General features: G+C 39.5%; 1 protein-coding gene across 2 annotated transcripts in view; it reads left to right on the forward strand.

Annotated features, from left to right (window-relative positions):
- The window catches only part of TES (testin LIM domain protein), a 29,525-nt gene extending 14,310 nt beyond the window's left edge, over positions 1-15,215 (forward strand). For both annotated transcript variants that reach the window (XM_027682268.1, XM_027682269.1), the window contains exons 3-7: positions 6,378-6,630; positions 7,827-8,162; positions 11,412-11,627; positions 12,137-12,295; positions 14,270-15,215. In XM_027682268.1, coding sequence (XP_027538069.1) covers positions 6,378-6,630; positions 7,827-8,162; positions 11,412-11,627; positions 12,137-12,295; positions 14,270-14,461 — 1,156 coding nt within the window. In that variant the 3' untranslated portion in view covers positions 14,462-15,215. The remainder of the gene's footprint in view (positions 1-6,377; positions 6,631-7,826; positions 8,163-11,411; positions 11,628-12,136; positions 12,296-14,269) is intronic.
- The last annotated feature ends 1,354 nt before the right edge of the window (positions 15,216-16,569 follow it).

The raw sequence follows: 16,569 nt of genomic DNA on the forward strand, positions 1-16,569 counted from the left end.
GAATGATCAAAATCAGTTCAAGTTTAATCACTAATTTTACTGTTACTTAACTGTAAAAGACAAGTGTTGAAGTAAGAATTGTAGTTAGAGAATCTGTGTTACTCATTGGGGGAATAACTGGGGGTGGGGATCGAGGCCAGCCAGCAGCCAAGCACCCACACAGCTGCTTGCTCCCTGTCCTGCGTACACTGTGGGACCAAAAAGCAAGAACAAAAATGAGAACTCACGTGTTAAAATCAAGTCAGTTTAATAGGTGAAATGGGGGGTGAGCAAGTGATGCAAAGGCAATCACCGGCCTCCTCCCATCAGCAGACTGATGCCCAGCCAGTCTCCAAGCAGTGTCTACTCTAGAAGTCAGAAACCCTGCCTTTTTGACCCTTTACCTCTGTCATACTGCTGATCACGAGATTATATAGTATTCAGCATTTCTCTGGCCAATTTGAGTCAGCTGTGCCCCTTCCCAGCATCTTCACTTGCTGAGGTAGGGGCAGAGTGTAAAAACGAGGGAGCCTTGACTTTGTGCCAGAAGCGCTCAGCAATAGCAAGTGCTATCAAGGCTGTTTTAGCTACAAACACAAAGCACAGCCCCCTACGGGCATTAGGAAGACGGTGACCTCCGTACGAGCCTGACGCAGCACGGTAAGTGAGGCATCAGCGGCTGCGGGCGGTGTAAGGGTGACACTGCCCTCTCCTGGGGGGAGCCGCGTCACACAGCCCTTGGCCTGATCCATGGAAACGGTGTTCCTCAAACAGCTAACAAGTAATTTCTTTCTGTATTTCCATACAAAAGAGTCTCAGCTCTTCCTCTGGGGGGTCAGATTGGAAAGAGCACCAAAAAATCCAAGTACCTGTCTGGTGGCAGAGTTTTACACAGAGTTGCTACACCCTTCTTCTCTGTACTTGGAGTGTTTGGAAAATATCTCTTCTAGGGTGGCAAGTTTGTGCTGTAAATTTTGAGACACTATTGTGTGAAGGTTTTATAGGTGCAGAACTGTAAATTGAGGCTAGTATAAAAATGGTGGTAAACAAAGCCTTTAGTAATTTTTTTTCCTGAATTTTGAAATTCTGATAGCCTCAGTGTTGTGAGCTGAACATAAAATGAATAAAATGAAAGACAGGGTCTACAATGTTGCTGAATGATTAAAAATTATCTGCTTTATCTTAGTGAGCTCACAGCTTTTGCTTTCAAAATTGTTCTCAGAATCATATTTCTGTCCAAGTGTAGAAGCAGCATCAGGAAGGGTTTTCTTAATTCTGGTGTTATACTTAGTTCAGTCTGCAAAACAGCCTCCACACACATGTAGCAGGGCAGGCTGGATGCAAGACTGCTACTCAGTTACATGTTGCTCTTTGGGAACATATTTCCCATTAGAGGGAAATATGGGACAGGAGTTAGAAGTTGTTAAAAGTGGGAGGGAAGGTGCTGAATTATCTTGGTCATGTATATACCAGACAGTGATAATGGTCTCTGCTGTGGCTTGCCAAGATATGAAAAGGCTTCTGGGGACAAGAATCTTAAGCTTGGGAATGACCTTTTTCAGCATCTGGCTTCTCTGCACAGATAAAATCCCTGGAAGGCAGGGAGAGCTTTAAGTTGACTTTAAGATTCTCTGATACTACCACTGACAGGCAAGTATGAGATGCAGTTCAAAGCATTTGAAATTACTATAACTTCATAGATAGCAAGGAAGTGTAACAGAAAGAATCTTAGAATTATGGACCTGAACGAAGGGACAGATGCTTTCTCAACAGGTTCACTGGCGACACAAAGCTGGAGGAGTGGACGATAACGAGAGTTCTGTGCAGCCCTTCAAAAGCACTTTGACACGTTGGAGAGATGGGCACAGAAGAACTGTCTGAAATTCAACAAAGACAAATGCAGGGTCCTGTACCTGGGGAAGAATAACCTCGGGTACCAATACTGGCTGGGGGCCAACCTGCTGAAAATCAGCTCTGCAGAGAAGGACCTGTGGGTCCTGGTGGACAACAAGCTGTCCATGAGCCAGCAGTGTGCCCTGGTGGCCAAGAAGGCAAATGGCATCCTGGGGTGCATCAGGAAGAACATTACCAGCAGGTTGAGGGAGGTGATCCTGCCCAGCCCTGGTGAGGCCACATCAGGAATGCTGTGTCCAGCTCTGGGTTCCTCAGAACAGGAGACATGGAGCTCCTGGAGTGGGTCCAGTGGAGGGCAACAAACATGATTAAAGGGACTTGAGCATCTCTCTTATGAGGAAAGGCTGAGGGAGCTGTGACTGTTTAGCCTCGAGAAGAGACAACTGAGAGGGGACCTCATAAATTTCTATAAGTATCTGAAAGGAGGGTGACAAGAGGATGGTGTCAGGCTCTTCTCGGTGGTGCCAACAATGGGACAAGAGGCACAGACAGAAACTGATGCACAAGAAGTTCGACCTGAATATGAGGAAGAATTTATTTACTGTGCAGGTGACCACGCACTGGAATAGATTGCCCAGAGAGGTTGTGGAGTCTCCTTTGCTGGACCTGGATGCAGTCCTTGGCCATGTGCTCTGCAATGGCCCTGCTTGAGCAGGGAGGTTGGACCAGATAACTCACTGTGGTCCCTTCCAGCCGTACCCATTCTGTGATAGGAAGAGGTTAGTCTTTCTGTGTGTAGGGCACAAGCCTCAGGACTTGCCAGGTATTTGTTGAGGGTTTCTCTGTGCTTGCATCTGCTGCCTCCTGTCACTAAGAGCTAGCATAGGAAGGATCATGGTCAGAATGATTTTTCCTCTCCGTGCACCAAAACATAGGAAAGCAGGAGGATGCAACCTTTGGTTGGATGCGACATTTGGTTCTGGAGAAGGGACTGGAAGTGTTTGATCCTTGCCGTCAGTAGACTTCCAGGACACAGGAATTTACCACTTGAGAGAGAGGATGGAATCTGTATACCTTTCTTGCTTCTCTGTACTGACTCAAGACCTGGAGGCAAGGCACTATCTACTAGATCTCTGTTTTACAGATATGCAACTTTTAATTCCACAGATTAAAAGTCCCTAACATCTCCTTCAGTAGGGATCTTGCTGAATGTCCTCAAGTGGAGGGGAAATGTTTTCAACAGTACAGGTGGAGAGAACAAGAAATTTTCACTGCCTGTTGTCATGATAGAGTCAAAGGAGATAAAGTTGCCTATATGTACATACATGTTTATATATGTATATGTCTGTGTGTGTATATAACAGCAACTGGGGTTTTTTTCTGGCACATTTGAGGTGTTAATGCCAAAGATGAAGCACCAATTATCAGACGGACTTGTGAAGTATAAGTTTGAGGTAATGGCATGGGGTCACTTCAGTGAGATAGCTGTATCATAGTCAAAGAAATTACCAGTCTGTCTCTTCTAAAAAGAAGTAATTGGCCATATTCCTTCTGCAGAGGGGACTGTCCACAAGTTCTAGTGCCAAGGCCACTACACTTGTAATTTTGTAACATATCCCCTGTACCAGCTTCTTCCAGACTCTATGTAGGCAAAGAGTCATTCACTTAACCATGAAAGAGGAAGGAGATGGCATTATACTGAAATGTACACACTCAAATTCTTAATTTCGGTAGATGCAGGGGTGAAGAAGATTAGTATCTCATTATTTTCAATGCAAGTACAAAGCACAGTAGTTCTATGCCAGTTTTCACAGTAGGTCCCAGGAAGGACCTGAGGACAAATTGTATGCTTTCACTTCTTTGCAACTACGTATTTATGAGGAAAACAAAAAAATAAAATCTCTCACGGATACTGAAATTAGTGAAACATATTAAACCTTTAAGGTAGGACAGAGAATGATAACAGCACTTACTGAGTCTAGGCGTTCACATAGTTGAAAATAAAAACAGGATCTCTAAGCTGTTCTGCATTCTGAAAGAATGCCATGAAATTGCATATCTTCTCCTAATAGCATAATGTGAGCAAAAATAAGGTGCCCTTGTGGCTCTTCCATCACATGGGAAAGTCTTGGGAAGAATTCCACCACAGCTTATGAGGGGTGGTCTGGTCTCTGCAGGCTGTCAGTGCTGCTGCTCTGTAGTTGGATGCTTTACAGATGGGTAGAGCTGCACAGCCTGTCACATTGCAGTTGTGACTGCACAGGCAATAAAACAATACGAACTGCTCTTACTGAGGTTTGTCCTGCAAGCAGAGCAGTTTTGGACAGCAAGATTATACTTTACTTGCATGAGTCTGTGCAGGTTACTTGAGAATATCGGTTTGCTCACCAGTCTTATTAGATCACATTCTCTCAAGAGGTAAGAATAAAACGGCGGCTTACTATTGCTTAAAGATTTAAGTTGAAAAAGTAAACAAAATACCTGGTAAGGTGTTGTTCAGATGGACTAAATTCAATTCCAGTTGCATGTATGCGGTGAGGCACAAAGCTGCATTATGATCATAATAATCATTAAATTTTTGAAAAACAAGGTCTGATTCTGTCACCTTGTATTAGATCTCAAAGAAGATATGATGAAGAGTTGGTAATAAGGTATAATCACATGCATGCCTTAAAAGATGAGCAAAGTGACTATGAATTTCTTTATTAGTTTATTAAACAATCTCTAGGTATTAGCTGTGTAAAGGGCTCATGTAGACTGATGCTGAAGATCTTGCAAAACTTTGTTTCGATTGCTTGAGTTGCTCAGTACAGCTCTTATGGTTAATGGGCTATGCTAGTTCATGTTTGAACATTTTGGTAAGCTGGGAGATTGCAAAGTACTTAGTGTTTAGTAGCTATTCAGGTGAGTATCAGCTTTGACATTGTGCATCTTTCCCGCTGTGGAAATGCGTTGGAAGCTGTCGGACAGCCAATTATTGATCTCTTTAGATATTTCTGTTGCAAAGTGAAGTCCCTTCTGCTTAACAACCTTATTTTGCATGTTATTAGAGTGGAGTGTTCATTTTTATTCCAGTTAGCTATTATTTTTATTTGCAGTTGGCTTTATAACTTGTTACCGTAATTTGTGGTTGCTGTATAACCACATGACCAGGGCAGCATCCACCACACACTGAACTGATAGTACCCCACATCATAAACCGGTGTACATATGGAGGGCATATGTTTGGGGCTGGCTGTGCATCACTTCATGTGACCAGTTAAACTCAGATCCTCCTTCTTCCTTCCTTTCTTGTCCCCTCAGAGGCCTGCTGTGGTTAGTGGCATGTTCTTGTCTTGTACCTGTGACATACCTTATCTTAAGACACCTAACTTGCTTTCAAGACTGTAGAAAGCAAGATGCAGAACAAGGTTAAAGTTCAATGGGTTTTGGCAAGCAGGGTTGAGAAGCAATTTATAGGTAGTAGTTCATGCTGTTTGCTGTTTGAAGGATAACTAATGGGGTAAAATATTGCTCATTCTTCTTCAAACTCCAGAGATCAGAAGGTTGATCTGTTTTCTTAGTCTAAAATAAGAACCTTTAGTTAACATCCAGCTTCACTGTTTTCTGTATACAGTGACTGACTACTTTGAACTGAAGTTCTGGGGAAGCCATTAATAAATAATAAACTAGCTTGTCTAATCCAAGGTTCTGTTCATTATATGTGAATTGTTTAATCATGCTTAAGGTAATAAATTGCTTTCTCATATCCGTTAGCCAAAGCAGTTGAAGTATCTTGTATATAAAAGAATACCATTTATATCTAAGTAAGTAGATATGCTTCTACCTTTTAAGGCTGTTATCCGTGAAAATTCTCTCTACAGCATGTGCCAGAGTACTTCTGACTTGGTTCAGAGCTGTTTGAAAGGCTTTGTCCATATAAGCCTTACACTTTTCTTTCATCTTCTCTTTAAATGCTATGCTTTGAACAGAACTTGGTGCAGTTACACTGTATATATGGATGTATGCACTTTTTTTCCTTTCTAAGAAATACTTGTTTCCACGTGATGGCAACTCTGTGATAACCGAATATCATGCATACAGTGAAATGCATATGAACAAAATAGTACAATGTATGTAACTCTGAGTGTATAAAGAGCAACTGAAAAACTAAAAGCCCAAATAAGGGATTGCTGAGGGAGTCATGTAGATGCATCAAGTCAAAATAAATCTGGTAGGTGACTGATAACGGACATGTATGTGTGTGATCAGTGTTGAGATGTAACTGAAGGAATGGTATGGCATCATATTCAAAATGCATTAGTGTAGTTGACCGATATCTATCTGATAACAATATCTGTAAACAATGTAAATAAACAACAGGAGAAATAAAGAGGTGTTTAACACATTATGGAATAACTTGTAAAAAGCTTCCTAATTTTTTAGGAAACAATATTTCCTAATCAAAACACTGGAAACAAGAGGTTGAGTGATGTTACTACAACTGGTGTGAGATGTCATTTTGATTGAGACAGTAATTTTGTTACTGTTTCCATGAATTTCAGAAAAATATGCCGCAACTGCAAATGTGGCCAGGAAGAGCATGATATCCTCTCAAGCAATGAGGAAGATCGGAAAGTGGGGAAACTCTTTGAAGATACTAAATACACGACCCTTATTGCAAAGCTGAAGAACGATGGCAATCCCGTGTATAAACGCAATGTGATGATACTGACCAATCCAGTACCAGCCAAGAAGAACGTATCCATCAATACCGTGACTTATGAGTGGGCTCCTCCTGTTCAGAATCAGACACTTGTAAGTCCAGCTCCCTTTTTTTTCATGTTCAAGGCAGGAGTTGATGGGAAATAAAGTAGTAGAGCTTACTGGAAGGATAACTTTGCCACTTGTAGCCTTCTCTTTCTCTTCAAAACTGAAAATATGGTGCCTTTTTAATGAGTCTTGCCTCTGTCACCTTGCTTCATGGATGCTTGTATGTGGAAGTTCTTAAAATCTGGGGAGATGAGATGGTTTTTAATAGCAGATAACTCTTAACTGTAAGTCCCTGGAGTCCCGATTTCTCTAACCTGCCTTTTTTTTAATAAACTTGAAAAATTTTCATGGAATGTGGGCTTAAAGGAAAAAACAAACCAAAACAAAAACCAAAAACAAACACTCCCCCCCCCAAACGAACAAAACAAACAAACAAATGAGGAAAAAAATAAAAGAAAAGAAAAAACAACACCAAAACCATCCCCCATCAATTTATGTAATTGTTTAAAGTTGAGGGGAACACAGTCTTGCTTATAGCTTTTACTGTATATGGTAAGAATAAGGTCAGTGTTGACATCTAAAAGAGCAGCTCTCTTCCAGTATATTTTCAGCTGAAGTAGATGAGATGGTAGATAGCCTTTTGAGGATTTTGCTTCACTTTTCAAACTCTGATTGTTAATTTATTGTACTTCAGGATTGCGTGATCCATGCCAGAATCACGTTATCTCCGACCTACCCCTTTTCAGTGAATTAATCAAACCTTGTGCATCTAAATTGACTGTTACTTAATGTTCAGTTACTACTTTGATTTTTTAGGCTTGTCATTGCTTTATTAAAACTAGAGGGTTGGAGGTTTTTTACCTTTATTTAGCGAGAGTTATTTTTTCAATGGTCTATATCCCTCAGGCAGACTATTTCAGATCCTATTTTTCTAAGACTGTACTGATGATTAGTAGTTATTGATAGAGACAAGGTGCTGTGTAAATGTTACTTACTCTGAGAACTAATAACTCTTTTCTGTATGTTATAAAGGGTTTAAAAGGAAGCCTTTGTCTTACTCTGGGAAGAAGTGAATTAATGCATCTGCGTTACAGTGTTTCTAGAGTTTAATGTTTATGGAAAGAACTTTGTTTTTGAAAAATTTGACTGTCGCTAACAACAGTAAAGATTATTTTAGTTGTGTATTTGCTTAAGAGAGTGGGTCAGTAGTTGAAGTGCTATCTGATTCCTTCTTTATTCAGGCTAGACAGTACATGCAGATGCTACCAAAGGAGAAGCAGCCTGTTGCTGGCTCAGAAGGCGCGCAGTACAGGAAGAAGCAGTTGGCTAAGCAGCTGCCTGCTCACGATCAAGATCCTTCAAAATGCCACGAGCTCTCCCCCAATGAAGTTAAGCAGATGGAACAATTTGTGAAGAAGTACAAAAACGAGGCACTTGGCGTAGGAGATGTCAAGCTCCCTGGTGACGTGGAAGCAAGAGCTGCTGACGAGAATAACCTGAACGATGGTGACAGAGGCACCTCATCTGCTGTAGGAGCAATGGAGGACAAGTCCTCAGATCAGAAAGCATCTCAGTATGTAAGTATAAGAAGGAAAAGATAAAGCAAGAAGGTATATTATCACCAGAGTGCTCTATTTGGTCCTTTTAACCAATTAAATTGTTTGTTAACTTGGAATAGTGAAGAGCTGGGGAGGGAAAGAAAGAAGGGGAACCTGAAAATGCTGTGAGTGCCTGCAGAGAGCCCTGGTTTCTGACAGTATTTAATGCGTTGCAGCAAATAACTTCCTAGCTGTCATTTTCATCCTTGATGCAAAAACATGTTAGCTTGGAGATAGTATAGTAGTGTGGCTTTTACAGAATAATAATCAAAAAACTGGTGTAGTCTTAACAGACTAATTCCTACATTATTCTCCTGTTAAAGAGTTTAGTTTAATTTTAGAAGCCTGTTTTCTCTTCTTTTTTGGAAGAGCACCAAAATTACCCACTTGAAAAATTGCTTTTAAAATTAAGTGAAACTAAGAAATAATAAAGTAACACCTCCATCCAATGTCTAACAAGTCAAGCCATATAATGGCTGTTTTCACTAGCCCTCTTTTCATATTCAGATCCATTTTCTTATCTATTCTTTGGCATCTGATTTCTGCCTTGTAATAGTTCAGCAAAAATCAGTTACCCAGTTTTCATTGATATTTTGAAAACTACAGCCTTAATCAAGTATTTCTGTCATAACTTGCTGACTTCTGCTGTGCATGTCTCAGCTACCAATTAAAAATACAAAATAGGGGTAATGTTACTGAAGTAACATTAATTTAGTTTAGTGGAGGTAGACATTGATTTAAGAGTGTCAAAAGCTACTGTAACTTGATTTCTAGAAATGTTCCTATTATATGTATGAATCCCCAAAGTTATTTGTCTGCAGGTTACTTACAGAAAATGAATATACAAGTTCTAGGTAAAGAAGAAGATTTACTTGTTAACATGAGTTGTAGAATATGGCTTTTGATGTTGTTGGGGACTGTGGTATGCTTTTTTTGGTGTGGTTTTTCTTGTTGTTGTTTGTTTTTAAATTGACACGGTATATGACTTGTGTTGTGAAATACAAAATCAGCACTTAAGTTTTAGCTTTGAACATGTACACTTACCCTAATCAGTCTTGTTCTGTGCCACTTGGCTACCTGTAGCTATTTTCTAAAATTTTTTTTTTGCCATTATCTTGTCCTGGGAAATCTAAGATACTAAAAAGTTATTTTATCATGGCTTTATTAGGTTACTGTCATTTCGTTTTAAATCAGACTTTCCTACTGGCTTACTTTAGTTTCTCCACAGCAATTCTTCACTTACCTACAGAAATACTCACATTGCAGTACCCTGTAGACCAACTACCTTGGACTACATTAAGTTAACGGCAGGAGGCACTCTGTCCTCTTGAGTAATTGTATCAAAAGGTGCTTTGTTTTTACATTACACCTATTTATCACTTCCAAACTTTCCCTACTCCAGCACCTGAGTATTCTTCCTACAGTTTAAGCCAGGCATGTCTTATCACTGTGGGCAATGATTTAGAAAGAGGCTTAGAAGTATTAAATAGTGTAAGCGAATATTTGAGTTGCTTATCTGTTGTTAGGTACTGAGTTTATGCTGAGGTAAATAATCAGGATTCAGATATGTTATTTTTAAGTATTTGGGGGAGGGGTCTGATTTCTGCAGTGATACTTCATTTCAGCTGTATACTTTAGCATTATCTTAACTTCTTTTTAACAATTCAAAATAAATCAATACAAAGAAGAGCTCTTAAATCCTTAGCAGAAAAAATGCCATCTTTGTCTATACTTTTTCGATTGGTTCTACATCTTTGCACATCAAATTTTCTTCTATGTTGTCTTTCAGTTTGAGTCTGAAAGCATGTGTTCCTGTAGCTGTGGAATTTATTTTTGCTACAGGAATAGATTGCAGTTCTTTGAAACCTAATAAAAAGCAGAAAATAACAGTAAACCACTAACAACCAGGTCTCCACTATTAATGTAAATATACCTATAGTAATTGTCTCTGTGTTTAAAAAAAAATTAAATCTTTCACCATGCCTGAAAGCTGAATAAAAGGAAAATAGATATTCAGCATATTTTCATGTTGTAAAGAAGCAAATCTTTATGTACCTTTTAACCACCTAGGCTGGAGATGTTGTAAATGGTAGGTTAATGAATCGTGTTGCCTTCCTCTGGGTCTATGCAGCTACTTAACCTTCCAATTGACTTCTCTTGGAGTATGAGGTTTAAAGTAGAAAGAAAAGTTGCAAAGCTTTATATACATATATTTACACTTTCCCTTTCATTAGTTTCCCTACATATTCTGTTCCAAGTTGTTCTTCCTCCCCTTTTGTTGTCTTTCTGTGTATATTTTGAAACTGCCTCGGGTCTGATCAATATGCCTTACAGCCAAGGCACTTTATATGTGTTTTATTTTTCTATGCACACACAAAGCCGTTTGTGGCTGGGCTTGTCGTGATGTGAGTCATAGAGGAAAACCTTCCCAGGATGTTCAGCCCAGTCCACAGACCAAATGGAGTGCAGGAAGTACCAAACTGGTGATTAAACTGTAGATTAAAAAAAATTTGGGGTTCAGTAACATAAATTACCTGTGTTTTTTGACTTGATGAAAAAACCCTCTCTGTAACCAGATACAGAGGAGAAGACTGACTACAAACTCTTTGGAACTATTTGTAGTGTAGATGTGTTCATGCACTTCGTAGTCCCTTTTCCACAGTCACTCTCCCTGTCTTAAGATCATTAATCACAGACTGTTGGACAACAGCCATGAGTGACTAGCAGCCCTAGAACACAGCTTTGTTTGAAATATTCACAATTTTTTTTCCTCACCAGTGATGCAGGTAGGGCTTGATCTGCTCGTGATGTATAAGTACAGCCATTTTCCTGTCAAGTGTACTAGTCATGGTCTGGTTGGTTAACTTTGATGGAGGCTCATTATTCTCTCCTTCTTGAGTATGTAAGACTAATAGAGCATAACATGAATTTTAATTGCCTGTTGTTTTTTTTTTTAAACACGACTGTAATTGCAGAATATGAATATGGCAAAATACAATATGCTTTTAAGCAGCACTAATGCTATGCCAGTAGAATGTGCATCATCTTGAATTGCTTAGTTAAACCTGAAATATGGCATCCTGTACCACTACTGTCTGATCATGGGAGTAAACTAATACTTTCATTTCAGTCTGGGAAGGTGGAGTTTATTAAATATATTGATAATATGTTATTTCTACAAATGTGCCTCTCAAAGATGTAATTAACTTGGTAATAACCTCTTTCCAGTCCTGCTATCACTGCAAACTGAACATGAAAGAAGGTGACCCAGCTGTCTATGCAGAACGTGCTGGATATGACAAATTGTGGCACCCAGCTTGTTTTGTCTGTTGCACCTGCAGTGAACTTCTAGTAGACATGATCTATTTCTGGAAGAATGGTAACCTGTACTGTGGAAGACATTATTGTGATAGTGAAAAACCCCGCTGTGCTGGATGTGATGAGGTAGGAAATATTCTAGTCTCTTCTTGTGGGGCACAAGTTTGTTCCCCTGGGAAGTGATTAATGTTTTTAGTAAAACATTTCAGTGCAGGGAGAGGATATGCCCTCACTAACCTTAGCTGATAGTAGTTGCAAACAACCGAAACTGATACGGATACTGCACATTTAGGAAGATCCATAGTTTGCTTTGGATTTGGTGGGGATTTTGCACTGTGTACAGGGACATAGGATGTGGATATGTGAGGGCAAATGCTTCCAGCAAGTCCCAGTTGTGCAGTTCTTTGCTCATGAGGGTCACTAGGGGGCGAACCGACTCTGGGCAGCACACAGGAAAGAGTCCGCCTCGGCCCTCTGGCGTCTGCGGGCTCTTAGTGAACGGCATGGAGGCTTTTGGGAAACAAACAATTCTGGAACCACCGGGAGTTCCATGAAAATTACAAAACATCCTGAGGCTAGACACAGTAAAAGAGATCCTGTTCAAATGAATGTATTTGTTTATATCTTCCTCATAGCTAATATTCAGCAATGAATATACTCAGGCGGAAGGTCAAAACTGGCATCTGAAACACTTCTGCTGTTTTGATTGTGATTGTGTTTTGGCTGGGGAAATCTATGTAGTGGTGAATGACAAGCCAGTCTGCAAATCCTGCTACGTGAAGAACCACGCTGAGGTAAGGTCCTTACTGACGTCTTAGTGCTGAGAAGGAAGGGAACATATGTCTATGGAGCTTGAAATTCTTACTTTTTCCCAGTGTGGGAATATCTGAAGACTATAAATTGAATGTATGTTTAGGCTTGAGTCAGTGATCTTTTTCAAAACCCTTTGTTAAAAAAAAACACACAAACAACAAAAAAAACCCAAACAAAAACCCCCAAACAAAAACAAACAAAAAAACCCACAACTTAAAATCAGGCAAGTATTTTGTCAATTTATAAACTTAAATAAAAACCACTGCCAAGGGAAGAAGAAGGTTGATGGAAAAATACCTTGAATCTTGGCCAGTGGTGAAGCGGGACTTGGTAACAGAAGGAGCAAGGTAGGTAAAGGTAAGTGATGCTGCTAAATGTTTAGTTCTTGTTAACTGTAGTTTATTGAGACTAGTGGGAGTCAACTTCAGCTGATCTGGTAAAAGCCTGTAGTGGCAACTGCAATCTAGGTACTTTGTTTCTTTGTATTTCTAACCACATGAGATATAAAGGAGAGTGAATGACAGGATAAAGCCAGAAGTTCGGAAAAAAATGGTGGTTCTTGATTCATGGTTATGATGGAAACTAATCTGAGATGAGGGTCCATTCGTATCGTATCAGTTAACTAGGTGCTAGTTAGAGTTCAACCTAATGTGCATTAGACTCTTTATGTAGTGAATGGAAAGAAGAACTATTATCTCTAGATGGCAGTTAATAATCACCTGAGGTAGATAGTTTAATTACCTAGGCAGCCTCATCTCCTCAGATGGTAAGATTGATGGGGAGATAGACAATAGGTTAGCGAAGGCATACAGTGCTTTTGGAAAACTCCATAAACGAGTTTGGCGTAATAAACACTTGAAGAAAAGCACCAAGATCAGTGTTTACAGAGCCATAGTGCTGTCTACTCTTTTATATGGTTCCGAATCATGGGTCATCTACCGCCACCACCTGCGTCTCCTAGAACGCTTCCATCAACGCTGCCTCCGTACAATCCTTAACATCCATTGGTCAGACTATGTGACCAATACATCTGTTCTCGAACAGGCAGCAATCACAAGTATTGAGGCCATGCTCCTGAGAACGCAACTGCGTTGGGCAGGGCACATCTCTAGGATGAAGGACCACCGCCTCCCTAAGATCCTGCTCTTTGGTGAACTTGCCACTGGCTGCCGCAAGAGAGGAGCTCCAAAGAAAAGATACAAGGACTCCCTGAAGCAACAACTCAGCCTCGGGCATATTGATCACCATAACTGGTCCACTCTGGCCTCTAATCGGGAGGCCTGGAGACAGACCATTTATAACGCTGCTGATGCTTTTGAGAAGGCACGCAGGATCACTCTTGAGGAGAAAAGACAACGCAGAAAGAATCGAACCTTGCAGAATATACCATCTAAGGAGTCTTTCTGCTGTGTCTTTTGCAACCGGACTTGCCTTTCTCGTATTGGCCTTTTTAGCCACCAACGCGCTTGCATGAAAAATGGGTAGAGCCCTTCCCAAATCTTCGTTCGCGAAGCCTAGCCATGATGAGATATGAGGAATTGTCTTTTGGAGAGGCTTCTTTTTTTTTATCCTCTTAAAACATTAACTTCCTTGATCTGAATGATAATTTGTGACCAACCAGATTTTAAGATGAATAGCATCCAAGACTTTCTAATAGCATTTAATTATTGGGCATTGCTGTACAGCTGTCAATGCATAGGAAGATTTGTAACTAATCTCTTCAGATGTATAGGTTTATATATAAAGATCTATGCTGTTTGACATAACAGGTTTTTATGAATATTTGGATATTGGATTTGCTTTAAAAATAAGGAAAAAAGCAAAAGCTGGAGACTTATTTAAAAGGCTTCTTTCAACACCTCTCTTTTCCAAAAACATTTAAGAAATCCAGCTTTTATTGGACTTGAAGAGAGCATGTGTATGCTTCATTTAAGTGTTGTTTTATTTCTAAACAGATCTGCCAAGGCTGTCATAATGCTATAGATCCAGAAGTTCAGCGTGTGACATACAACAGCTTCAACTGGCATGCTACTCAGGAATGCTTCCTGTGTTCCTGTTGCAGCAAGTGTCTAATTGACCAGAAGTTCATACCTGTGGAAGGGATGGTTTTTTGCTCAGTGGAATGTAAGAAAAAGATGATGTCATAAGAGAAGACATGCACAGAACCAACCAAGCATTGCTGTGTTCCAAAGGCTCTTGCATTTCTACTGTAAAATATATAGTATCAGGGCATTTAAAGTTATTGAAAGTATTAAATAGCAATTCCCAAAGATTTTTTTTTTTAATGACTAAAACTTACTATGTAATCTTCATTTCTTAGCTACAATAATACTTTCTTTTTTGGAATACTGTTCCTGAGTCTTATTTCAAATTACTTCACATCCCAGAAATATAAGAAAAAATGTGTTACGAACTACATACACTTTAAAGGAGCTCTTCACTGTGAAGGATCTTTTTGCTGCATCTTGTGTAATGGAACAAGAAAATGTGAAAATGCTCCAGTTTATCTTGGTTTGTATGATAAATATAACTCTTACACCTCTGGTTTCATTTTTATAGTTTCCCTGCTTTCATCAAGCACTTTAGACAAAACAATCAGTTCTTCTGGCACATACAGCTTTGTTCACCTGACCTCAAGTATGCAGGGAGAATGACACTTAAAAAAAAGTTTGCCTGTAATCATTTGCTTGTTTTTGACACATGGGTTCTTGAGGGGTAGTGACCACTCTTATATCTAGTTTTGAAAGCAACTCCACCAGTAGAAAACTCTGTTGGCTCATGTTTCTCTCTTACAACTGTTTGTGCTTGGAAAAGTTTAAATTTTATGAATACTGAAGTTAGGTTATGGACTGGGGGGAGAGTGTTGGTGTTAGAAAATAAGAGCAGGTCTTGCCTAGATTTAAAAAAAAATATCCACCAGGAGTAGTGTGTCGCTCTTAGCCTTTCTGAACTGGATTCTGTTTTATTTCATGAATGTTCTTTTCGTAAATTGTGCCTTCTATCAGAGGGATGTGGCACACAATACTGTATGCATTTCCAAGAATGTATTTCTGCAAAAGGATCCTGCTTAGCCTTTTGATTTTTAAGTTCTTAACCAAAGCACAAAGAAGCCTTTCCCCAAAGACTTCAGTATTTGAGTGAAAAAATTCACAACTGTGTATTACCTTTCCTTACTAGATAAACCAAATGTGGGCTTTTTCTTTTTCTTAAGAATTACAGATCTACAGTGAAGCGTTTTAGTTATCTTTGTGCCAAACAGTGAATGGGGAGTCTTTGGCCTAAAAACATAATAAAACAGCTAATTTTTAAAAAAAGCCATGCAAGTCTTACGTTCAGCTCTATTAAGTTTTATGGTGGCTGTATTGTAACATTTACAAATAAAATTAGTGTTGTTCACTTAAGTTGTCTCCTAATTCTGTTCTTATTGAATCCCCTTCAGGGGAGGCAAAGAGGAGGGGAAATGTTTCCATACTTTTCTTTGGTTTGGATGTTATTTTCAAATAACTTAAGGCCTGTGTTACTGTACAGTGCTTACTGTCTTGTGTAACATTGTTGATGTTCTTATAGCTGCAAAAGAGCAGTCTTGTTCCAACAAATACACAACTCAGAACTCAGTGTTAATTTATTCTTTGTTCACATAAACTGTTTTAAGACACTGTATGGGAAATTTTTCATTCACACAGGTGAGTTAATGTGCTGAGAAAGTAAACTGCATTGTGATCCTTTGGCTACTGCAAAAATGAGAAAGTGGTGTGAGATACATACTTAATATGTTGTCTAAGTTAAGAATCAAGTTTTATGTCCATGTTCTGGAAGCCTGTACAGCTTTTCTCAGGGTTCCTCAGAGTGTACAAAACAAGTATATGTATTTCAGCTCGTACTAACAGAGCTGTATTCTTGCCAGTTTTGCAGTTTTAAACCAAGGAAAATCAGGAAGTCTCAGTAAGAGAAGGTTTTTCCATTTAAGTGCTACTTAACCTGTAGCAGGTTGTGTGCCTTAACCTGTACAGGACATGCTGTGAGAATGCCATTTGGGGGATAAGATAAGGTCTTATTTAATTATTATATATAAGGATGGATTAATAGTGACTGGGGTTTATGTGTCTTGAGTACATCTGTCCTCACCCACTCACTAACATCTATTCTTGAAGATGAAGCTGACCTTTATAAAGAACTCTGAAAAGCTGTTGTGCACCTTTCCCCACCCTTCCCTTGCCACCCTGTGTAACAGCTTTCTCCTTAACGTGATTGCTTG

Source organism: Neopelma chrysocephalum, unplaced genomic scaffold (genome assembly GCF_003984885.1).
Source record: "Neopelma chrysocephalum unplaced genomic scaffold, ASM398488v2 Primary Assembly neopelma1_62, whole genome shotgun sequence".
Classification (NCBI taxonomy): Eukaryota; Metazoa; Chordata; class Aves; order Passeriformes; family Pipridae; genus Neopelma; species Neopelma chrysocephalum.